The 25,624-nt window shown below is 38.6% G+C and overlaps 1 protein-coding gene across 1 annotated transcript; it reads left to right on the forward strand.

The window, feature by feature from the left end:
- The first annotated feature begins 1,635 nt into the window (after window positions 1-1,635).
- SMPDL3A (sphingomyelin phosphodiesterase acid like 3A) lies at window positions 1,636-18,297 on the forward strand. Its single transcript, XM_032862432.1, has 8 exons — window positions 1,636-1,747; window positions 6,934-7,147; window positions 8,301-8,445; window positions 12,939-13,035; window positions 13,779-13,948; window positions 14,400-14,580; window positions 15,933-16,057; window positions 17,663-18,297. The coding sequence occupies exons 1-8, from the start codon at window positions 1,636-1,638 to the stop codon at window positions 17,978-17,980; spliced, it is 1,362 nt and encodes a 453-aa protein (XP_032718323.1). The 3' UTR covers window positions 17,981-18,297.
- Window positions 18,298-25,624: the final 7,327 nt, after the last annotated feature.

Raw genomic sequence — 25,624 nt, forward strand, 5'->3', positions numbered from 1 at the left:
CACTCTGTCATATGTGTTCTCTCTCACCCAAATGTACACCCTCACAACAAACAATTCCTCCATCTGGAACATGAGGACTTATCAAAACATGTCCAAAGTTAAGGTGAAAACCCAGATATGTTGAGGCACTGGCGCTTTTCTCTTCTTAGAGAGTAGGTATAAAGGAAAACAAAAGAAAGCAGAGGGAGTAGAAGGAGGAATGATGTTTCTACCCATTGTCTTTTTAGGATTTCAAGCATTTCTGAGGTTTCATAATGTGCAGGTGGTATTTTATGCTTACTTACTGAAGAAGTGTTTCACAATCAATTCAATTCCACTAAAGCTTATTGGAAACTGGGGGGAAAGGGTATGGAGAAGACTGAAAATTGCTACTTTTTCACTTTAAAAAAATCCTTTTCCTATCTTTGAAAATGTTTTGGATAGAAACGCACAAGTTATTTTACCGTCCTTAAAGATATTCTCTCTCATCTGTTCACCATTTTTTCCCCTGCCCATCTTCCTCCATACTTTTGAGGTTGTGTACTGAGAAATTCCAAAGACCATTCTGTCCACCACTGGAAAGCATTTTGGTTCTAGAAAGGCTTTTGAATTATCCTAAAACTGAGGCAGGACTTAAGCACTCTGGCAATACATGAAACAAAATGGAGGCACCTTGATTCGCATTTCAAAACCCTTTTGATGTGACACTTTCCCAGTAAATTACACAGGACATAAGATTTCATCCGATGAGAAACAAACACATGTAACAACCTCTTTTATGAGGTTAGTCATTCCGCAGGATATTTTTCCCCCCGAAGGAATTCCATGCCCTACAAATTTAAGCTATATGCTTTTTATCTTAAAGAGGCCAGCATCCTCATATCATAACTGGTAAAAGAAGGAACACAGAACCCAAAGTAGTTTGGGGATCTTGCCTCCATTGTCAGACTAAGTATTTTTTTAAAATTTCTTGGAAGAGTAAAATCAACTGGCTCTACTTATGCTTTTCTGCATCTCTGGACAGCATAAAGCACAGTTCTGAGATATTGTTCTAACTCAGTTGTAAATGAGCAAACAAAACCCCCCAAACAACCAAAAACCTAAAACCTAGTGTCTTTGAGCAGTGTTCTCAACCATCACTTTAGCATCACCTGGAGGGCTATTAAAAACACAAATTACTGGACAACTCATACCCTCCCTCCTGAGTTTCCGATGTCATTGATCCGATATGGGACCTGGGAATTTTCATTTCCCACGAAAATTCCCAGGTAGTGCTGATGCTGCTAGTCTAGGGACCGCCCTTCGAAGTCCACTGTGCTATCCAAAATTTCTGATGACCTACTCCAAATTATGCTACTTCAAGTTTCTCTGCATGTGTTCCGGAAAGGAGCCCCATCCGTTTGGTGCCAGTGCCATTTAGGAAAGATGATCTGTTTGGGATTTACCCAAGCACATTCCTTCCTAGGCCAGTCACTGACGCGAAGACATAAGAGGGCAGATAATCGCTGGACAGTTGCAGAAGGTCAAACGAACCCACTCGTTGCAGAATCTACCCTAGCACGTGACCGCTGGACTTCTACACCCTCATCCTCCTGCCTTCTCTCCACCCCCGGGCCAGACAGCTCCAGGATCCCCGGCTCGTGGCCCTGACCCGCGATGGCGCTGCTGGGCGCGCTTGTCTGCTGCCTGTTGGTCGTCTGGCATTGCCTTCCCGGGCTCGGACTGCCCCTGGCACCGGGTGGCAGCCCGAGTCCCGCTCCGGCGGTGGGTGAGTCCGCGACCCTTTCCCTGCCGGGAGTTGCCGGAGAGCGCAGAGTTAAAGCGCCCGCGCAATTCGTGAAAAGTGCTTGGGGGCAGCAGTGCGTCCCGGCCGGGGCCGGTGGGGAGTGGAGACCCAGACGCGCAGGGCGCTGGGAGGAGGAGGGTGACTGCGGGACGAGAATGCCTAGCGACCCGCGGAAGGTCGGGCTGGGTCAGCACCTTGCCAGTGGGGGCGCTGCAGGGGGCTGCGGAGACCAGACTCCTCCGGGCGTCCTCGGAGAAAAGACATCTCCGCGTGTCTCAAGGAAAACGGAAGGTAGAAGCTGCAAGTCCCGCGGTCCCAGAGGGCCCGAATCTGCCCAGAACACAGGGGAGCTGCGGAGTTTGCTCTTCCCCACGGGGATGCACATTTCAGTGGGACTCAGGTAGTCTTCTGTCCTGCTCCCCGGATTTGGTGGCCTTTTCTTCCCACTCCAGCAGCGGAGGACCGTCACGGTCTCGATGCTACCCACCTCTTAGTCTATGTTAGAACTCCTGGGACCTTCATTTCACTTTACCTGAATGCCCCTGAGTTCTCTGTGGGTGGGACCAATTGTATTCATTCTTAACACTTTAAGGTAGTAGCTTTTGCCTTGGTGGTTCTCAACGTGTGGTGCGGGGACCAGCAGCATCAGCATTACTTAAATTTGCCGGAAAGGCAGGTTTTTAGCCCACCCCAGACCCATGGAATACGAAACTCTGAGAATTGGGGCTCAACAACCTGTTTAACGAATTTTAGATTTTAGGATGCCTTTTGAGCTTTCAGTTTCAAAGATCAAGGAACCCCTTGCCTCCCTCCCTGACTCTCTTTGAAAAGAATGGCTTTGTTTAGAGGGAGGAAATTTTGACAGGTGGAGTTCTGTATTTTGGGCATAGCTGTCTCTGAAACTCTGCAGTGTTTGGTGCTGAAACCTCTCTTCTCTGAGGTTCTTGCTATCTCACACGACTTTGGAAATGCTCTGAAAATACACCTCCTCTTTGTCCAAGAGCCAAGTTCTCATGACTCAGCTGTCAGGCAGTTGAGAGCAGGAACTGTGAATCTGGTTTCCCAGTTGTCAGTCATAACAAGAAATTGTCCCAAAATACTTATGCACACTGGTTGCTGCTTTTCATTAAGGCTAGTGTTTTTCTTTAATTATGGAACTGTTTAGGATTTTGAGATAAAATGTCCCAGGTTGCGTGGGACCACCCAATGGCAAATTTACTGTTTAGCTTTAGCAATCTGATTGCAGAGGGTCTCAGTGACAGCTTTCTGATGTGTCGGGAATCTTCACTTACACTTCCCTGTTTTGATAAGGAAGCTAAGAGGCTGAGTCACTTAGGGTGGGGGTAGAGACGGAGTAAGTGGGGTTTAAAGACCTGCAGAAGTGTTGACTCAGCAGTTTCACGGGTTATATTATTTGTTTTCTATTTGATGTGACTCTCTCCTCCTGACCACATCCCAAATTGCTTCCTTTGCAACACACACCACGACAGGCCTCTGCTTGTTTGATGTGTGTTGTGTGTAAATTCCCAGTCCTGTCAAGCCCCAGGGGCCAGAGGACAACACCCAGGGAGACCTTACCTAAGTGTGTTTGTCTACAACTCTTTAGAATTAGGGGCACCAGGGTGGCGCAGTCGATTAAATGTCCGCCTTTGGTTCAGGTAATGATCCCAGAGTCCTGGGATCAGGTCCTGAACCAGGCTCCCTGCTCTGTGGCGAGCTTGTTTCTCCCTCTCCCTCTGCCTGCTGCTCCCCCTGCTCGTGTTCTCTCTCTCATTCTCTCTCTCTGTGTCAAATAAGTACCTAAAATCTTAATAAAAAAAAAAAAAAAGGAATTAGTAGGTCAGACCTGCAGGAATAATTTGGTAGGAACTGACATTATAAGCAAGCAAACAAAAATACCTATTTGAAACAATAACCATATGTCCAAATATCTGAATTATGGTTTACTAGGTTCTTTAGGATAAATTAGAATGTTTTTAGATAAATTATAAGGGTTTTTTTTTGGTATAGTGTTGAGCATTTATCTATATATATTGAGAACACACACAAGCATATACACATACATTTGTGGAAATCTTGTTAAATATTATCTGCAGAATAAGAGAAAAATCATCGTGGAGTGACAAGAACTTGGGACTGCAAACCAGAGAATCTGTAGCAGAGTGTGGGCTCTGCCACAGGCCAGGTTTGTGGCCTTAGACACACACACACACACACATACACACACGGAGTACTTTATCTCTAATTTCACTAGAGGTGGGAGGTGAGGCCTCCAGAGGTTCATTATTCATAAATCCCAGGTTAAGAACCTGGCAGAGTTCTCTTGGCTTCTATTTAAAGACTTTCTTCAGTGCATCTAAATAATTACCCCCTCACTTATCTGGATCTGGCAAGGCAATGTAGTGGAAAGAGCACTCGATTGGAAGTCTGGAGAGACTTGTTCTGGTTCAGCTTTCATTACTGAGTCACCGGGTGATCTTGAGGAAATCCTGAAACCTGCCTGTGCGTAATTAAAAAATGTTTATTGAGGGCCCACTATAGGTTAGACATCTTCCAGTTACAAAGGATCCATGAATCTAGATACTAGAGATGTGTTCTTAACATGTTTCCAGTTTGGGTTTATAAAATTTTAATATATTTATTATCTTGTGTATCTTAATCATCACATTATCTCATGTAGGTGTTGTCATCTACTTTACGTGAGGCAAGTGGGACAGAAGGACATTTGAAGGTGAGCGCACACAAAGAGACAAAAGTAGTGCAGTGGTTAAGAGCAGCATGGAAACCGGAGTTAGATTTCCTGAATCTCTGTCTCAACTCTGTTGTGTCTGACACACGTGACTTGAATTAATCCTTGTGTGCTGGCAATTCCTTACCTGTAAATTGGAAATAATGATGAGTTAATGCATGTAAAGCATTAAAAAAAAAAAAAAGCACGAAACTTATAGTAAGTACTTGATAAATTCTAATTCTTACTTGGAAATGAGGAGGTTCAATCTCAAATTCAAGCTTGGGGTCAAATAATAACAGTATAACTATCATGGAGTTTAGTTACCTAGATGCCAGGTATCTTCTAAGAGCTTTACTTCTACTAAATCACTTAACTCTCATACAGGAGGCAGTGATAGTCTTCCCATTTTGCAGAGAAAACAAGTCAAGATCACCCTGTTAGATTAGTAAGTGGAGCTTGGATTGATTGATTGGTTTTTAAAGTTTATTTGAGAGAAAGACAAAGAGCAGGGTGAGGAGGGGCAGAGGGAGAGGGAAAGAGAGACTTAAGTAGACTTTGTGCTGAGCATGGAGCTGCACGGGGGGCTCGATCTCATAACTCTGAGATCAGGACCTGAGCCGAAACCAAGAGGTGCGAGCTCATCCAACTGCACTGCTCAGGCACCCCTGGAGCGTGGATTGAAAGTCATGGTAGTCTCACTTTGGAGTCCCCACTCTTAACCGCAACACTATACTGTTCTGTGTGCAGTTTATTGTACCTTAACATTCTGCCAGCAATTAAAAAAAAACATATTTGCATAAAAATAAGATGTACTGTATATTTAAACGCCAAGAAGGACAGACTCCAGGATGATTCTGAGCTGCTTGCCAACGCTGCTTTGTGTGCCAGCTAAAGTATGTCTAAGCTAAAAATGAAAGTTGGAGTATTTTTCTGCACTAAAGAATAAAATAAATCACTCTTGGCAAAGGTTTTCAAACGGGAACAGAATACCAAGTAACTGATCATAAAGACTGCTTTATGTCTACTTTCTTCTGGCTCTTTTGTCTACCACTTCTTAGCTGTCAACTTAAATATGTTACAAAATTGTAACAATGTTGTGGAGAAAAAAAAAAAAAACCCAAATATAACTTACCTTTTCCACCTTAACAAGTTAACCATTTTCAGTTTTTTGCTCTATTATCCCAGCTTTGGGTTCTTTTCAGGTGTTTGCTCACATCCATATTCAGTCTTTGTCATCTTCGTCCAGACAGATGAAAGTTCGCCTTCTACTTGTTTGCTCCACGTTTCTGCTGTAGGATCTGCTGCTATGTCACATCCGACATCTTTGGAGACAACTTAGTCATCATCAGAGTGAACTCAAAATTCAAAGTGTGAAAAAGCCTCAATATTAAAATAATTTATTGACTACAAATGAGAAGGCAGCAAAATCTTAGACTATATATGTAAATGAGGTATAAGCAAACTGGAGGACCTTTCAAAATGGGGTTCAGATTTTGACTCTGCCTTTTATTAGCTGTGTATTAGCTGAACAAATTTCCTAATTAATCCAGCATTCATTTCTCAACTCTAAAATGAGAACAGTGATTCCCGCTTCAAGTTTTGAGAACAAAATGACATAGTGTATTTAGTTTCCTTATTATAATGCCTGGCACAAATGCTTAATAAAGAGTGGTACTACTGTGATTATTTGTACTAATATTTCCTTTAATTAAAGAATCTTTCCCCTGCTCTCAGGTGGGTTCTCGGTTTCTCCCTGAGGTTTCTTCCTTTTTAACAAATGCTTTCTTAATATTACTAACATTTGGTACAAGCGTACATTAGGAGATGTTCCTGTATTTAGTACCCTTTCAGGGCTTCTGGAAATCCCTACTTTTGGCTTAAAGCTAGTATTAAAATGTTATATTCTTTTCCCACTAATGTTGAGAGGCAAGGATTTTCAAGAAAGTAGGAGTGAGATTTAGTTCCTCATTCTGCAATCTCTTCACTGTGGAACCCTAACAGACCACATCATGGTTCTATGTCAGTTTTTCCACAAGAAGAACATAAGTAATTTCTAAAACCTCAAATTCTGCAAGGAAGGAAACATACTATTAAGACAGGAAATATATTATTAGTGACCTCCTGGAAGGATATCTCCCTATATTTCATTATGCAACTTATGTTTGTTATGTAGTCTTTGTTAGGTAGTCATGCTGTCCAAGAGCTCTTGCGTGCTGACACGTGTAAGTAGCAAATTTTGGTAAATTCTTCCTGCTGTCTTTGGAATCCTTATCTTCTGACAGGGAAGTATTGTATTTACCTTCAGGGCAAATGAATATTTCAATCGTTAAGGCTTTCCTCCATCCCAGGGAGGACTGTCTCTAGTTTTACTGTAAATATTTTGACGGGAATTCCTAAACACAAGTAGATTTAACACCATTTCTTTTCTAATCAACAGGACAGTTTTGGCACGTGACTGACTTGCACTTAGACCCTACTTACCACATCACAGATGACCACACAAAAGTGTGTGCTTCATCTAAAGGCGCCAATGCCTCCAATCCTGGCCCTTTTGGAGATGTTCTGTGTGATTCTCCGTATCACCTTATTTTGTCAGCATTTGATTTTATTAAAAATTCAGGACAAGAAGCATCTTTCATGATATGGACAGGGTAAGTGATTATATAAATACCGTTAGTTATTCAATATTTACCTACAGTGTCCTAAGCTTCATTAGAATGCTGAATTCCTATAAAGATTAACTGGGCTTTAAGTTAAGAGTTATTTGGGTTTTAAAAATACTATGTCCAGTTAATCATTAGATTATTAGAGATATGGAAGATTTTAGAAGTCTCAGAATTTTAAATTTGTTTAGAATACTGGCTCTAGAAAAATGTTGGTGTTAGCTAAGAGATGACTTCACAGAACACTCATATCAGTGTTTTGAGGTGTTTTTTAATGTGATAATAGGTCTTGATTAAATAATCAAAAACAAAAGGCTACAATGGGAGTTAATCTGTGATAGCAATTTTGTAAATATCATCTTCTGGTAGTATAATTAGTTAATTCTATCTGTCATGACAGAGTGATGAGATCCATATTTCCTGTGCCAGCAATAATAACCATGGTGTTATTTAACTAATTTATACATTATAATTCACTTAATATTTACAATTTATATTATTATTATTCTGATTTTATAGATGAAGAAATGTAGGCTGAGCTTCTAAGTAACTTGTTCAAGTGCACATAGCTAGTAAGTGGCAAACCCAGGCATTTTAGCTCTGGAATCTGTGCTTTTAGTTGCTAAAATACTTGCCTCTCATAAATCTTCAGTCAGGCAGAATAATAGGCTTGTATTTGTATTACACAGATTTTTAAAAATAGGACTCCCTGTGGGAAAAAGGTAAATGAAGAATAGCTGATCAACTTTTCAGCAGTCATCTGTTGTTTTGTTGTGGAAGGTGTGCGGTTCACCTTCAGGGCAACAAGGCATCATGCATAAATCTAGTGACTTTTTATAGAAATTGATTTTGTTCTTGGGGTGCCTGGGTGATCCAGTTGGTTAAGCAGCAGACTATGGATTTCAGCTCAGGTCATGATCTCAAGGTCCTGGAATTGAGCCCCACACCAGGCTCCATACTCGGCAAGGGGTGTGCTCGAGGGTTCTTTCTCCCCCTCCCCCTCTGCCCCTCTCCCTGCTTGGACTCTCTCCTTCTGCCCCTCTCCCTGCCCATACTCCTCTAAAATAAACAAATAAATCTTAAAAAAAAAAAAAAAGTTTAGAAATTGATTTTGTTCTCTACGATTCTGTCTCCTTTTCAGGGATAGCCCACCTCACGTTCCAGTGTATGAACTCTCAACAGATAAAGTCATAGATGTGATTGCTAATATGACAACCACCATCCGGACTGTCTTTCCAAATCTCCAGGTGTTCCCTGCACTGGGTAATCATGACTATTGGCCACAGGTAAATTTGATTTCAACTTCCAAAAGTGTTTTTTTTTTTTTAATATTTTATCGATTTATTTGAGAGAGAGAGACAGAGTCAGAGATAGTGACAGAGATAGCAAGAGCAAGCACAAGCAGGGAGAAGTGGGAGAAGCATGCTCCCAGCTGAGTGGGGATCCTGATGTGGGGCTCCATCCCAGGAGCCTGGCATCATAACCTGAGCTGAAAGCAGTCACCCAACCCATTGAGCCAACCAGGTGCCCCCAACTTCCAAAAGTGTTTAAAGGGTTTTTCCCACCGGGAGTGTCAAAGCTATAACAATAACTAGCTGGTGGTAAGGCATGGGATTGGGGCTCATGGTGGTAGAGTATGCTCTTAATAACTATTGAAGAAGGTAAGATAAGTGCTTTAGAGACTTCAAAGTGATTCTTAATAATCTGTAAAAAGAGTTACATCCATAGTGAGTTTTGGAAGCAAATTGCCTTAGTTTGATTTTTGTTTTCCTTCATATTCTTCTTTAATTTCTACTTTCTTTTGAATAATTTTGTTGTTCATTCACATTTCCATGATAAGGTTAGCAAGGAAGTTTAATATTGACAAATGTTTACATATTGCAGAATTTCTATCACGCATACAAAGTTCTCCACACTCTGATCTGTGCTAGATTATGATTAAAAACAAAAGCATAGGGGAGTTTGGGTGGCTCATTTGGTTAAGTGTCTGCATTAGGCTCAGGTCATGATCCCAGAGTCCTGGGATTAAGCCCCTTGTCATGAACCCTGGTCAGCGGGAGTCTGCTTCTCCCTCTCCTCCCTGCTCATGCTCTCTCTCCGAATCTCTGTTTTTCTCAAATAGATAAATAAAAAATCTTAAACAAACAAACAAATATAGCAAACTATCATAAGTACCAAAGAGGAGGTTCCTGTTCAAGTCCAGTTTATCTAATTAAGATGTGATTCAAGACAGAGATTATGTTCAGAATATTTGCCTCCTGATAAGCCCAGGTCTCAATCTATTACAGTGACTGTTTGCTAAGCAGCCTGTAGATAACTGTGGGATGTTGGGCCTTGCCTGTAGGGTCCTGTTAGAGCAGAGCAGTGTAGAATCTTAGACTTGCACAGATTCAAGAGATCTCAGAGATTGTTTTTTAGCTGAGGGCTTGGCAAACTGTGACCTATGGTCCAATCTGGGCCTGCACCTTGTTTTTGTTAATGAAATTTTATCATAACAGAGCCATGGCTCTTCTTTCTGTATTGTTCGTGGCTGATTTTTTATTTTGCACTAGAACAGCAGAGTAGAATTGTGGCTGCAAAGACTGTATGGTCCATAAGCTTAAAATATTTATTATTTGGCCCTTTGTAGGAAAAGTTTGCTGGCCCTTGGTCTAGATCAACTCTTCATTTTATAGACGAGAAAGACAGAGGCCCAGAAATGTCGTATTGCTTGTTCACATGCTCATACTCACTTGGTGGTAGAGCCCACATCCCGGATCTTTGGTGTTCAATTAGACTAACATCCTTTCATAAATCCCTTGTTCTTGCCAGATTCACAGCTCAGTATTCCTGAACATGGTATTTTTTCCCCTACCTCTCTTTGTCTAGATGTATCTCCTTGCTTAGAATATCTTTTCCATCTCATTTTAAAAGAATGCTTCATGAGGGGTTTGATAACCTAAGCGCAGTGATTTTGAAAAGTTGTACTCTAGGATGAGCTTCAGTTTCGAGAAACTTCTTGACACTGGTCTCCAGGCTTGAGATGAACAATAAATACATTAGTCTTTGTGAGTTATTCATGTAAGCCAGTGGTCAACTTTGTTACTGCTGAGATGTTAGACCACACAGGGCAGAGGCTTGGGAATTTCCTAAAAGATAGATCTATTTATTTATTTATGTATTTGAGAGAGAGAAAGAGAGAGTGAGTGAGAGGGGGAGGGACAGAGGGAGAGAGAGAATCTTGAAGCAGACTCCCCGCTGAGCTCAGAGCGCGATGTGGGGCTCAGTCACAGGACCCCAAGATCATGACCTGAGCTGAAAACAAGAGTCAGTTGCCTAACTGACTGAGCTACCAGATGCCCCAAGCACCTTGTTTTTATATGCTTATGTGACAGGCAGATTGGTGTAGTGGAGAACACGTGGGATTTAGAGTTATAGTCACTAGAATATAAAACCCTATGGTGCTCTGCTCCTAATAGCTTGACCAACTTGGATAATTCACTTAATGTCCTTGACGTATAAGTCACTAATTTGTAAATAGGAGCAAGAATATCTGCCCTGGAAAGTTTTTGTGAGAATTAGTGATATTACATGAAAAGTCCATAGCTTCCTACCTGGCACATACTAAGTGGAGTGGTAGTTATTACAACAGTAAGCAGTGACATGGGATACATCTTTCCTAACTCCTTTGGGGATTTGTTTCATCTTCTTTTTGTGAAGTCAAATCCTGTAATAATTCAAAGGATAGATGATATCCAAACTCTAAAATATATCCTACTACATGTATAGCTAGGGTGTATTGGGCAGCCTGTATACCTTAAAGAGTTAGTTTTTTTCTCATTCTAGCTTATAACTTTATATCTGAAAATCTCCTTTCTATTATTCTACTTCCACCCTTCCTCCCCAATTCCTGAAATGTCAAATGTAATATGCAGCAATAACAGATTCCCACAACAAATTCTTCTACAGATGGAGAGCTGAGGTCAGCTTCTGGTGAATTATGTTAGTAACAAATCAAGCAAATAATTTGTTAAGTATTATTTCTCTATTATAATCTCATAAACATGCACACAAACATAGTTACATAAGCATACACATACAGGTGCACCTCCCCATTCATTACATCAGAAGTAGATATTAGCGTGGGCAGCCTGGGGATTCCTTCCAGTCACCACCCAAGGAAGCAGTCTGGGCCAGGGTCCTCATTTACTCCTACACTGGCAAGGCTGGTGCCAACAAACTTATGGGTGAGTCACTTCTCATTATACCTCGTTTCTCGGCAGTGCTCATGTCACAGCCAAAGAGGATTGAGATGATGGCATGGTACAACAGATAATTGGACATAGGAGTGATGGTGGAAAGACCTGGGATTTAGACCGAGCTCTGGAACTGACCAGCTGTCCCCGGATGAATCATCTAACTTCTCTGGTGCTCATATTTCTCACATCTAAAGTTGAGAGAAGAGTCTAGTGTGATTTTACATAATTTTAAGATTATACATGACCATACCGGTATGTTGGCATGGCTGTATGGCCCATAAGCTTAAAATATTATACATCAATGGCTAACACTTTGAGGTTTTTGATGTTGATGATGATAACCAATTTTTAATCAAGATCCAGATTGACCTGTAAGGCTTCGTGTGATTTTTCAGACAGATAATTCTGGTATCTGACATGAATTGAAAATATACTTAGGATAGTTAGTTCTAGTTAGAACAAGTCATTTGGATATTACATTCCCTCAATGTAGTTCTATTTTCATCATGTATGAGGGATATGTATTAGGAATTAATGTGCCTTGGATGTCATCTGAAAAATAACTAAACATTTTAACTAATGCTGACAGGAAACTCTTTTAAGAAATAGGCCCATATCACCAATATGCAGAAGAATATGAGGAGAGTAGAAAAATGGCTTCAATTTATTAATGCAATTTTTTAAAACAAAAAATAGGAATAATTACAAAATTTCACACATAATTTGTGGATTTTTATTCAGTATGTACTTTCTTAAAGTTTGGGGTTTTTTTCCCCTTCCTTAAAGCTTATGTCACCATAAAGATTCTTTATTATAATACGATAAATTGGGATGATAAAAATACTTTGATATTAAAAAAGTTTTATATACATGTTGTCTAAAAAACCAAAACCTGTTGCTATAAAGAGACTTCTTCAAATCAAAAGCATGTGTTTATAAATTTTCATTCAAGAAGTTCAGAAGTTTTATACTGGGGTGAGCATTTCAGAGGACTTTGTTTAGTTCTAAAATCATGACATTTCCTCCATTCTATTAGCGTGCTATACCAGGCCCTGTGTGTTCGGGCTCAAACCTGCCTCTGTGTCTCTTTGATGAGCTCATTCCCACATCCATCCTATATACTGGCCAACCAGTACAAGTGCTTTTCTCTCTATATAACACTGTGTGTGCTGGCATCTGGGTCATTGTCTTTGCTTTGATGCCCTTTCTTTTCAACTCAGCCTGGTTTGTATGCTCTCTTCACTTTCCGCCCTGACGCTATGGGCCAGACTCAATTATTCACATCTCTACCCTCCTAGAACCTTTGTGGTAGCACCTGCACATTGTCACATTGTCTTATAGGTGATTGGTTTTATATATATATATATATATATATATATATATCTCCTTATGTTATAAATTCCTGAAAAAGTAAATCTATCTCGTATTCATCCTTGCATCTCCTGATGTCTAACATAGTAGTATGTGCTCAAGTAATGCTAAAATTAGTTAACCCATGTCTCTTTAAAGTTTTAATGGTGGGTTACATTGTTTGTGGGCAGGATCAATTACCTGTAGTCACCAGCAAGGTGTACAATGCAGTAGCGGACCTGTGGAAACCCTGGTTAGATGAAGAAGCACTTCGTACTTTAAGGAAAGGTAAGTGAAAGATGTATTCATCCCTGTTTCATCTCTATTTTTATTCCTGTTGTTTCAGCTAAGATCTTTAATTTCACACGGGTGTAGTCGTTCTGGATATGCCCAGATTTCTGGAGGCCGTAAGTCATCTTTGAAAGCTGAGGAGAGGCAGGGATGGTGAGTGGATCCGGGACAAAGAGAGCAGGTCCAAGGTCAGGTGCTAGGTTTGAAAGTACCATTGCAGCAGCCCCTTGGGTGTTGTCACCACCAGATCGTGGGTATGAGTCTCCCCCACCCCGGAGACTGTAGCAGCTCTGGTTTCTCTGACATCAGTTCCATAGCAGTCTCTGGCAAGGTCAAAATGGGTTCCCATTTTTGCATTTGGTATTTCACGCTCTCATCTTAACTCCCCAAACATGCAGAAGTAGAAGTTGACGCACTAAGATTTCTTTTAAAAAATTCGGAACCTGGTTGCCTAGTGCCCAAACACTTTATTAATGTTTCATCTGACTATTGGATACACCTGTTGTGATTAGCTCAGTATGTGGAAGGGCTGCCTCTGGACCTGGCACACAGTAGGTTCTCAGTAAGTGTTAGACCTGATTCTTATTTAATGACAGCCTGTGTACATACAAACTAAATGATGACAAATAAGTATAACCTTTCCAATTGGCTTGTAAACCATAATTAAGAATTTGCTTTCATAGTCACTGTGAATCTCTGTGTGTGTTTTTCTAGAGTGTGTCTTAAATTTCTTTTTATAGGTGGCTTTTATACACAGAAAGTATCACCTAACCTGAACCTTAGGATCATCAGTCTAAACACAAACTTGTACTACGGCCCAAATATCATGACTCTGAATGAAACGGACCCAGCAAATCAGTTTGAATGGCTAGAGAGTATACTGAGCACTTCTCAGCAAAATAAAGAGAAGGTAGATCCCAGACACCAAAATCTATCATGGGATAAAAAGGGGCTAGATGTGTGTATTTATTAACTTGAGTGGGGTCAGGTGTTAATAAAAGTATTAAAATTTGAAGATGTTTTCACATGAAACACCTTATGGTTTAATTAACTCTATTGTATTTTTTTATTTTGCTTTGCTTTTAATGCTTTGAGGATTGATATCTGTTTTTTTATTTAAAAAAATTGTGACCAAGGTCACAGTTACCAAATATCATCAACAGTGTAGTTTAAATGATATTAATATGATATTGATAGTTTTATAATTTCATCTTTTTTGGTGATAGGAGAGGTAGAGATGGGATATTAGCTTTTTAAATTTTTAATTAGTATAATTTCAGTCTTGGGTATCCAAATGTTAGTTGGTTGTGGTAAGTGTGCAAAAAGATTCTCATCGGTCATCCTTGTGTTTCTATTTCCAGGTGTACATCATAGCACATATTCCAGTGGGCTATCTGCCCTATTCAAGCAGCACCACAGCAATGAGAGAATTCCATAATGAGAAATTGATAAATATTTTTAGAAAATACAGCAGTGTCATTGTAGGACAATTTTATGGACACACTCACAGAGATAGCATGATGGTTCTTTCTGATGAAAAAGGTAATATGATACTCTGTTTGCATCTCCCCAGTTCAAGATGCTAGAGCAGAACAGTGGCTAGCTGGTAATCTTGAACTGATCCAGCAAATTAAAAGTTTCACTAAGTCAACCTGCCAGCGATAAATTTTTCTGAATTATCTTCTACGCTTGTAAGTCAAGTGTATAATTTATATTTAGACCTGCAATTGTGTTTCTCCCTATTTGTTCCATGGGGCCACCATCATTTGCTAGCTGTCAACAAAAAAGTCTCTGAAACCCTCAGCTTACTCCACTTTTCTTTTAGATCCTCAAGTCTGGACAAATACTGCTGTTCGTTATTTACCTCCTAGACGCGTCTCTTTTGATATGACTTGTTTTATTTCTCAGAATTTAATTAACAAAATACAATCTACCGTTGGTTTAAAATATATCAAGCACTTAATTTTAAGTGTAAATCAACATTGTCATCTACTCAGGATTAAAAGAAAAAAAAATAGAAGAAGATTGAGCATCAAACAAACAATGATGACCTATTTTTAAAGATGACTTCCTTGCAAGAAGAGGAAATTGGGAGTTAACAAAATAAGAGTTCTGATTTTAGAGTAGTGAGCCAGGAAAAAAATATATACATATATTTTTTCAGCAATTGGGGAATGTTTTTGAAATACATTACCTCTTTTGTCTACAATGAATAAACTTGGTTAAAAAAAATGACCAGTTTTCAGCATTTGATAGCTTTTTTACTCAGAAATTTAGTCCTATAATAACTATGTATTAGAAACATGGTGACACTAATCAGATTCTTATGTGTCATTATTGGTTTTTGTTCTAGGTAGATGTATAGAACAAACTAGTTTTGTATCTGTGTGTGTATTTGTAATAACTTGGGTTTTATTATTATGAAAAATTTCAAATATACCCAAAAGCAGAAAATAATAAAACAACCCCCATGTACCATCATTTATATTTAACACTATCAAGATTTTGCCACATTTGCTTTACCTATTCATTTTTTAATTCTTTTTTCTTTTCCTCAAGTATTTGAAAGTGAATCTCAAACATTAGATCTATTCTAGCCCTACGTTCTTCTATCTGCATTGCTAAAATATGTGACTAGCTTATATAACCATAATATGATTGACTTATCTAACAAGATCGACAATAATTTTTTGGTATCATCTAATACCAAATCAGAATAAAGATTCCTCTATTTTCTCAAGTGTCTCTTTAGAGTTGTTTCAAGTCCGGATTCATCAAGGATCCTATGTCATTTGACTGTTTCATCTGTTAATGTCTTAATCTTGAATTTGTTCATATTTTTAATAAAGTTAAAATAATTTAAAAAAATGTTAATGTACATATGTCTTATCCAGGAAGTCCAATAAATTCCTTGTTTGTGGCTCCTGCTGTTACCCCAGTCAAGAGTGTTTTGCAAAAACAGACCAACAATCCCGGCATCAGACTATTTCAGTATGATCCTCATGATTATAAATTATTGGTGAGTTGGCACAATTTTAGAACTATGCTTGTCTTTGTACAGTTTTCATTAGTTTAGCTGAATGTTTTCAGTTTAACTGTGTAGTTTCTATCTTGAAATCTTGTGATGTCTTCTTTTTTGTATTTGGCTTATCAGCACTTGCTAAGTATGGGTATAGGATGTCACCTTTTGGGAGGTGGTTTCTGCCCTCCTGAGGACTTCACATTCCTTTAGCACACGGGGCAAAGTCTGAGTTGTGGACTTGGATACATACTGAAGCTTTGCACTAAGCCCTATTTGTTACTAATTACTCTTCTCTAAAACATAGCCGTGAAGGTAACTGTAGATTCTGAAACTGTACTCTCAAGAGTTGTTCTACTTAACTTTCTTGTCCCTAGTCCATTCCTCTGTAAAACGAGGCTTAAACTAAGTATGACTGACCTCACAGAGTCACTGCGAGGGTTACGTGAATGAATATATGTAAAGCACTTAGAAAAACGCTTGGCTTATAGTAAGCACTCGATACCTGTGGGCAAATTTTTTTTGTAGAGAAAATAAATTGAGCTGGACACTTATTTTTGTGACAAAAGTTCTCTGGAGCTTGTACACGACAATGTTTTAGATCAATTTAGCCTCAAAAGGCTGGGTGTTTTTCTTATGAGTACAGTCCCTTTTAATTCATTTAATTTGAAAAGAAATTTTCAATTAAAGTCTCTGTTGATGTAAATGCATTTTTTTTCTAGGTAAGTTTAATGGGAGGTAGCTCTCTTATTCTGTAGAATGTGTTTTTATGAAGGAAGAAGGGCGGGGGAAGCCTGATTTAATTCATAAACACTAGATTAAATGAGGAAATAAAACAGTTGACTGAATTATTTTTACAACTATTAGTTTCCTTTTTATGGATCTGAGCATCAGACACACACACATGTATACATACATATATATACTGACATGAAAAGTTGCCATGATACAGCACTGAATTATTTTTAAAAGTGCAAAACAGTGCATTGTATAACTTCATTTTTTGAAAAAGCCAAAAAGATAGTAAATGGGTATATATATTCTAAATATTTATATTTGTTTTGCACATAAAGTCTAGAACAACACACATACACTGGTGCTGATAAATGTTTAACAGTTGTCCATTGGGGGAAAAAGACACTTTAGTTTATAGTGCCAATTTCCATGATATAGATACTCCCATCATGGCCAATTTAAAGCTGCCAAAGTGATGTCAGTTAACTTGCAAGATTGCTAAAAATTTGATCATTCGCTCTGTGAGCTGATACAAGCTGCCTCAGAACATCACTGATTTACGTAGAGTGATTTTATTAGCAGTGGTTACTTCTGAGGTGTGTGAATCAAAGCTTTTTATTTTGTACATCTTTCTGTATAGCTTAGACTATTTTCTATTATGTTCCCTCATTATTTTCGATAAAAAAAATGTAATACAGATTTTTCTATTGGGACTTTTTTTTTTTTTTAACAAAACCAATTCTCACTGTTTTTAACTGGCTGCAACTTTAAATTAAGAATGTCACATAAATCCAAATAAGGACTCTTCTTGCTGTGCAGTACTTTATATGCCAAAGAATGAACCAAGCGTTGTGACTGTTTTTGATATAGGATATGTTGCAGTATTATTTGAACCTGACAGATGCAAATCTGAAGGGAGAATCTGATTGGAAGCTGGAATATGTGCTGACTCAGACCTACAGCATTGAAGATTTGCAGCCAAAAAGTTTGTATGGATTAGCTAAACAATTTGCAGTCCCAGGCAATGAGCAGTTTCTAAAATACTATAATTACTTCTTTGTGAGTTATGACAGCAGTGTAATTTGTGATGGGAAATGTAAGGCCTATCAAATTTGTGCAATTTTGAGTCTTGATCATAGTTCCTATATAGATTGCCTCAAACAACATTATATTAAGTACCATTCCTAATATTTCATTGTTTGTGTTCATAGAAAATGTAACATTGTTCTGTTTCTGAGAGCAGTGTGTGGGAATTGTTACATAATTCTGTGTGTGTTACTGAGTGGGCAAGCAGAATTCCTACTTTTGCTTTCTTTTTTATAATGCTCAAATGTTGATATTTGTAACATTCTAAATTTTTATTATATCTAATGTAATTGAACTGCCCATTTCTAGAATGCTGTCTGGACGCGAATACCTTTTCTTCCAGTTTATATATCTAATTTAAGCTCTTGTACACTTCTGAAATGGTCATTTATACAATAAAACAAATGATTTCTCCTCAAGTATGATGAATTGTTTTTATTTTTTATATATTTATTTTTATTTAAATGCAGTTAACGTATAATGTATTATTGGTTTCAGAGGTAGAGGTCACTGATTCATCAGTCTTACGTAATACCCAGTGCTCATTACATCATGTGTCCTGCTTAATGCCCATTACCCAGTTACCCCATCCCCCCACCTCCCTTCCCTCCAGCAACCCCAGTTTGTTTCCTATAATTAAAAGTCTCCTACAGTTTGTCTTCCTCTCTGATTTCATCTTGTTTTATTTTTTTCCATGGTGAATTATTATTTTTTTTAAAGATTTATTTATTTATTTATTTATTTATTTATTTATTTATTTGACAGAGATCACAAGTAGGCAGAGAAGCAGGCAGAGAGGAGGAAGCAGGCTCCCTGCTGAGCAGAGACCCCCCCCCGATGTGGGGCTCGATCCCAGGACCCTGAGATCATGACCTGAGCCGAAGGCAGAGGCTTTAACCCACTGAGCCACCCAGGCGCCCCAGTGAATTATTTTTAATAGGAAAAATTTCTTACTTTTTTTTAAAGATTTTATTTATTAATTTATTTGACACAGAGAGAGAGAGAGATCACAAGTAGGCAGGCAGAGAGAGGGGGTGAAGCAGGCTCCCTGCCAAGCAGAGAGCCCAATGCAGGGCTCGATCCCAGGACCTTGAGATCATGCCCTCAGCCAAAGGCAGAGGCTTAACCCACTGAGCCACCCAGGCACCCCAGAAAATTTTCTTTAATTCACTCTTAAAAACTCCTGTGTAAACTGAGGTTTAAGCTGTTTAAATCTCATGTGTAAACTGAGGCTAACATTGTTTCCATACACGGTCTGCGGTTGGGAAAACCCCAAGTTCTCATTTGAGCCATCATGGGACCTGTGAACCACCACAGGACAGGAGATGCTTAGCAGTGTTTACTCAGTGAATGAAGGGGAGTCCTCTTTAGTAACACTAACTTTTAAGGAAGAGAATGTCACAAGCTGTGCTTCTTGTAACTGCAGTACTAGCATAAGGCCGAGATCCTCATCCAGGGTCTCACACTTAGAAAATCATGGTCGAAAGGCATTGAAAGGTATTAATATTTCTCAGAGAAATATGTGAGGATGCAGCAGTGGTGTTTTCTTTGTCACGATACTCTAAGAGAGGGAAAAAATGAGCCTTTGTTTTGTGGGATTGTTTTTGGCTTCTTCCATGGTTGCTTGCCTCTCACCAGCTTCTCTCAAGCTGTTTGTGAGGTTAAGTGGGAGAATTTGAGTAGAAGAGCAGGTGAAGAGTCCCAGGGATTTAGGAAACCTCAGTACTTTGGTCAAGCAACAAGAAGAGTAAAGCTCATTATCCTGTGACTGGTTTGACTTTGTGTTAAAAAAAAAAAAATGTGTAAGATCGCAACATAATGACACTAAATTATTCTGATTGCCAAAGGCCTGAGAATACAAATATTGCAAAATAAAAATATAATATGAAAGAGACTATCGATATTCATTAGGGTAACATTTTCTTAATTTTCAGGTCTAAAAAAATAAATTAGTATGGTTTATAGAAGTGAGGATCTGGAAACAAAGCAAAAATTCATTGTTATAAAATTAATCTCATTATTTAGAAATCATCCTGCCTTCAGTTATATTCAAAGTTGTTATTGTCAAATGCCTACATTATATATTGATATATTTTTGTACTCATAGACAGAAGTTTTAAGAAAACAGGTTTGTACCATATGAGAAAAAGAATTTTAAATGGCAAAAACCAAAGATGGCAAGCACTGACTCTAAATGAGTCCCCATGGTGGGAGAGAACAAGTTAGGGCTTGCAGGATTATGGTGGACGAAATTCCTGCATCTGCTAGGATTTGGGGCAGTGAACACACAGGGTCCTTTCTATGTTATTCTATGACTTAAAATTTTTATATATCTTTTTTGTGTTCAGGTTACTTTTACCTTAAAATAGAAATAAATGGTCTCACATTTTAAGTATTATTTAAGGATTTCATCAGTAATTAAGTGAATGTTACCACTCTAAAATCAGAGCATCTTACAATTTTTTTTTTCAGACTTTTAATACCAAGTATCAAATTCAGCTGCCCATTGCTTGAAAGGTCAATACTCAAGAGACAAGTGTTGATTGGGAAGGGATATGAGCTTTATTCAGAAGGCCAGTGACCTGGAGAGGAGGCAGACACTTGCCCAAAAGCCAGCTCTGAGGTTTCCTGATTCTCTGTAAATTTCGTGGTTCCTATTTACAACTTTCAGTGCTGGAGGGTTGTGCGAGAGGCCCAATTCTTATTCTGTGATGTGCAAGGGCTTTCTATTCTCCTTCTAGAAAAGAAAATAAGATATATAGATTCACAAGGAGTGTTAGTAAATCAATCATATGAACCTAAGAACACCTATTAAAGATCATCTTGCTAGTTATGAAGATCAAGGTGGCCTCAATTCCCCCCTGTCAATTTATCATTCCATATCTATGGGATTAAGGACCAAGGTCCATCTTCAGTAGCTGCTTCATGCTGATCTAGGGTGTAGTCAGGACCTTGGAATGGAATATGTTAATGTGGGTTTGAAGCATTCCTTAATGCACAACTGATGTGACTTGTTTGCACAGTTTTGGTACACACATTTGTAATGAGCTTAATTCCTGTGTATACACATAATACTACTAGCACGAGGGTGAGTCCTAATTTTAGAATGTCTTAGAATACCGCCTAATATGAACCTAAGTCCCGATGGTATCCAGGGGAAGGTGTATGTGAACCAGTTCCATCCTTTCTGGAACAGGGGTGTATGGCAATAGAGTTTGCTGCAACCAAGTGGCTTGCTGTCTGATGTTATCAATACTGGTTTCCACTTCCAAGGAGGTATTGATATAAGCACAGCAAGATGAATTTGCAGCAACATAAATTCCCCCTTGATAAGCTAGGGTATAGTCTAGGGCCATATGCTTATCCAGGACTTTAGGGAATCTAATGATATTTATAAGTTAGCCGAAGATTTGGTGGTTTCTTGATGGTTAGAGTTTGGGACAGGTTGCAAAACACACATTGATGAGAAGCAGCCTCCCATTATGGCAACAATGTATAACCAAAGAAACATTCATCCCCATCAGAGATATTGCCTGAGTGGTCACTGTCAGTCTAGTAAATAATTTCAAGGAACTAGCCCTGTGTTTAATCTCATCAGCCAAGTGGAGGAAGAAGGGGATTACTGGAGTGTCCAGAAAGGGTAGAAGAATTTGTAATGCAGTCTGTGGCTCAGGGCACTCCATCTGATTTGCAACTAAAGACAAACCCAGCCAGAGCACAAAGACGAATGGTGGGGTCCTTCTCAAAACTTAGTGAGAATCAGCACGAACAGGGCAGTTCAGTCCATCTAATCTCTGCTTGCCTGAACCTCGCTATAGATATCATCTGTAGCCAGAAATGAAACAAGACTTTTGTTTACACACATAGAGAGCTGGTCCCTTTTGGGAGATGGTTTCATGTGGTATCTAACTGGGGAATACAAGCCTATTTTCTATCCTTTGAAAATAACCTCTTTTAATACAGTACTTTGAGGGTGAGACATCAGGGTGACTCATGATCATTTTGAAAGAATCTAGCTATTCTAACACTATGGAATTTTAAATAGTCTTTTTTTTTTTTTAATTAAGTAAGCTTTATGCCCAACATAGGATTTGAACTCTTGACACCAAGACCAAGAGTCACATGTTCTACTCACTGAGCCCACCAGGTGCCCTCTAACATTATATATTTTTATTTTGGCCTTAACAGTTGGAAACCAACTCCCTTAGGGGATTTCTGAGGTGTTCTAAATGGAATGGACCAAGGGGTCTCCATGATCCTGCACTGACCAGGCTTTTCAGATGACATAACCAACAATTGATAGCACATGTGGCTGTAGCTGAAGTCTGAATTACCCATACTATTGTCCTGTCTTTCCAGTCTAGGGCAAGAGAAGACATGGTTAAAATGGATCACAGAGTGAACACAGTTGTCGTGGATTTCCTTTCCTAAAGGGGTATTTTAAATCCTGAATAGGATGGCTTTCCCAGCAGGGGGGTTTATTTATTTTTGTATTTTTTGTATTTTATTTTATTTTATTAACATATAATGTAATATTTGTTTCAGGGGTACAGGTCTGTGATTCATCAGTCTTACACAATTTACAGCACTCACCATAGCACATACTCTCTAATGTCCATCACCTAGCCACCTTATCCCTCCCTACTCTACTCCAACAACCCTCAGTTTGTTTCCTGAGATTAAGAGTCTCTTATGGTTTTTCTTCCTCTCTGGTTTCATCTTCATTTCTCTCTTCCCCTATGATCCTCTGTTTTGTTTCTCAAATTCCTTATGTCTGTGAGATCATATGATAATTGTCTTTCCCTGATTGACTTATTTCACTTAGCATTATACTCTCTAGTTCCATCCATGCTGTTGCAAATGGCAAGATTCACTTTTGATGGCTGCATAATATTCCATTGCAGATCTATACCACATCTTCTTTATCTATTCATCTGTTGATGGGCATCTCTTTCCATAGTTTGGCTATTGTGGACATTGCTGCTATAAACATTTGGGTGTACGTGCTTCTTTGGATCACTACATTTGTATCTTTAGAGTCAATACCCAGCAGTGTGATTGCTGGGTCATAGGGTAGCTCTATTTTCAACTTTTTGAGGAACTTCCATACTGTTTTCCAGAGTGGCTGCACCAGCTTGCATTCCCACCAACAGTGCAGGAAGGTTCTCCTTTCTCTGCATCCTTGCCCAGATGGATCCTGACTAGTTAATTTTAGCCATTCTGACAGGTGTGAGGTGGTATCTCATTGTGGTTTTGATTTGTATTTCCCTGATAATGAGTGATGTTGAGCACTTTTTCATGTGTCTGTTGGCCATCTGGATGTCTTCTTTGCAGAAATGTCTGTTCATGTCTTCTGCCCATTTCTTGATTGGATTATTTGTTCTTTGGGTTTTGAGTTTGATGAATTCTTTATAGATTTTGGATGGTATCCAAAATCTTTTGATCTTTCTTTTAGTTTCTGCGCCATTAAGCTACTGTTTTCCTGGGCAGCATCTTTATGATGTAAAGACATAAGGTCAGAACGTAGGGTATCTCATCATCCTTTCCTGCCCTTTGACAAAACACTTTAATTGTAAATAGTGTAATATTTTAAAGATCTGTTTAAGGACCATCTCTTATTTGATTCTAGATGGCACATTAGCCAGGCAGTATTAAAATAGAAAATCAGGGCACCTGGATGGCTCAGTTGGTTAAGAGTCTGCCTTTGGCTTAGGTCATGATCCCAGAGTCCTGTAATCCAACCCCACATTGGGAGCCTGCTTCTCCCTCTCTCTCTGCACCTGACTTGTGCTTCTCTAGTGCTCTCTTTCAAATAAATAAATTACATTAAATTAAAAAAAAGAAAATTATCTTTTCTGAGTCATAGATTCTTGGCTGTATTCTTTCCATTTATTCAAAATCCAACCCAACAGGGATAATTGGCAGGATAGAGATGGAACTTCCCATTACACAAGAGATGATAAACACACACATGCACGCACACACACACTAAAGACAGATCTGCCCTGAGTCTTGGGGAAATTGACTGTTAAAGTTCTTAGTTTCTCTCAAATGTTTTCCTTCTCCCAGAATAGAGGAGCACAGACAACAACAAAATCACCAGGCACTTCACAAAAAATTACGTCACTTTACACTTCTGACAAACTCACCTGGTCCACTCACCTTCTGACAACTCACCTGCTTGTCACCTTGCTCCAAATGTTCTTTTCCTTCCCATTTAAGTCAAAAGCAAAACTGGCAGTTAGTGTTGGTTGGGCATCAACAGGCAGTTTCCAGGAGACAGAAGAAGCCTTCTGCATCTGCAGGGACAGATCTTTCAGATTTCCTCCTGGAGATCATCCAGCCCTGAGTTGGTCACCACCTACAGTCTTCCACATAGCTAGCCTCCTGAATAAAGCTCCTCCTCCTTCCCAGTCAACACTTGTCTCCTATTATGTTCAAATAAATAACAAATGTTATAATGCCAACACGAAAACTTGTCTCGATTTATCTCTGGCCATGGAGAGTGCTTTGACAAATTCATAAACCACATCCTGTGTAGATTTTTTAAATTGCTATTTCAAAACCCGTTTTGTTGATAGGAGGGAGGGGCACAAACATGAGGAAAATGGCAAACAGTTCTAATAAGAGCCACTGATTTTGGTAAGTAGAGAGACTTAAGGGCAAAATGCGCCTGCTTATATATGTAGTACTAGAAATACCTATTGAGTGAATTCTTCCCAATTATAATAGTCCTATCTTTGCATATTGTGAGTGGGTTGGCTAAATTGAACAGACGTCTCCCATCTTGTATGAATACAGTAGAAGAATCTGCTTAGTGGATTCAGCAGCCCTCTGAGTGTTGCCTTGTCCTAAGACATCATTTGATCTTAGACTCCTGAGAGAATTCTATTACTCTAGACCCTCGGCGGACGAGAACAGTATTCACCTCCCTCTAACTACTGCAGCTATCTTATCTTCCAAAAAAACTGACTCACTGAAAATAACTACAGTGGCTCAGTTCTATAAGGTAAATTTGAAGATGAAATTCTCTGTTGCTTAGCAATTTAGTCTGAGAAATATACCTAAGAATAAACTCTTGAAAATATAGAGTATAAAAATATCTCTGGAAGCGTTGTTTGTAGTAACAATAAAAAAACCACTTAAACCACTTAAATATACATCAGCAGGAGAATGGATGAATGAAATATTATTTATTCAGAATGTGAAATATTAGGCAGAACTGAAAATTGACATCATAAATGTCACAGGCAGAACAATGAGTGAAAAAACAAGTTGCCAAGGGATAAATACAATATAATACCATTCACATCAGACTTTTAAAATGAAGAAATAGTATTTCTTAGAGATATATATGTAGCACACCAAAAAGAGGTATGCCTGTAAAATATGCATCAAATATAGGAACACTGGAAGTTACTGAATGAGAAAGTTGATTGAGGAGAGACAGGTAAGGGAATTGAAATGTGTTGGTAAAGTTTTATTCCCTAATGCAGTCTGTCAAATACTGAGGTTTGCCCTATTTTTCTCTATACATTTTTATATGTTAATATAAATATAAATATATATAAATATAGTAATATTTATAATATAATTTATAATATAATAATATAATACTTATATATAATATAATATAATATAATATAATATAATATAATATTTTTTATATGCCCTAATGTGGTCTGTCAAATACTGAGGTTTGCCCTATTTTCTCTATACATTTTTTATATGTTAAATATTATATAC

The sequence above is a fragment of the Lontra canadensis genome, unplaced genomic scaffold (assembly GCF_010015895.1).
Source record: "Lontra canadensis isolate GAN:19392208 unplaced genomic scaffold, GSC_riverotter_1.0 scaffold23, whole genome shotgun sequence".
In the NCBI taxonomy this organism is placed as follows: domain Eukaryota; kingdom Metazoa; phylum Chordata; class Mammalia; order Carnivora; family Mustelidae; genus Lontra; species Lontra canadensis.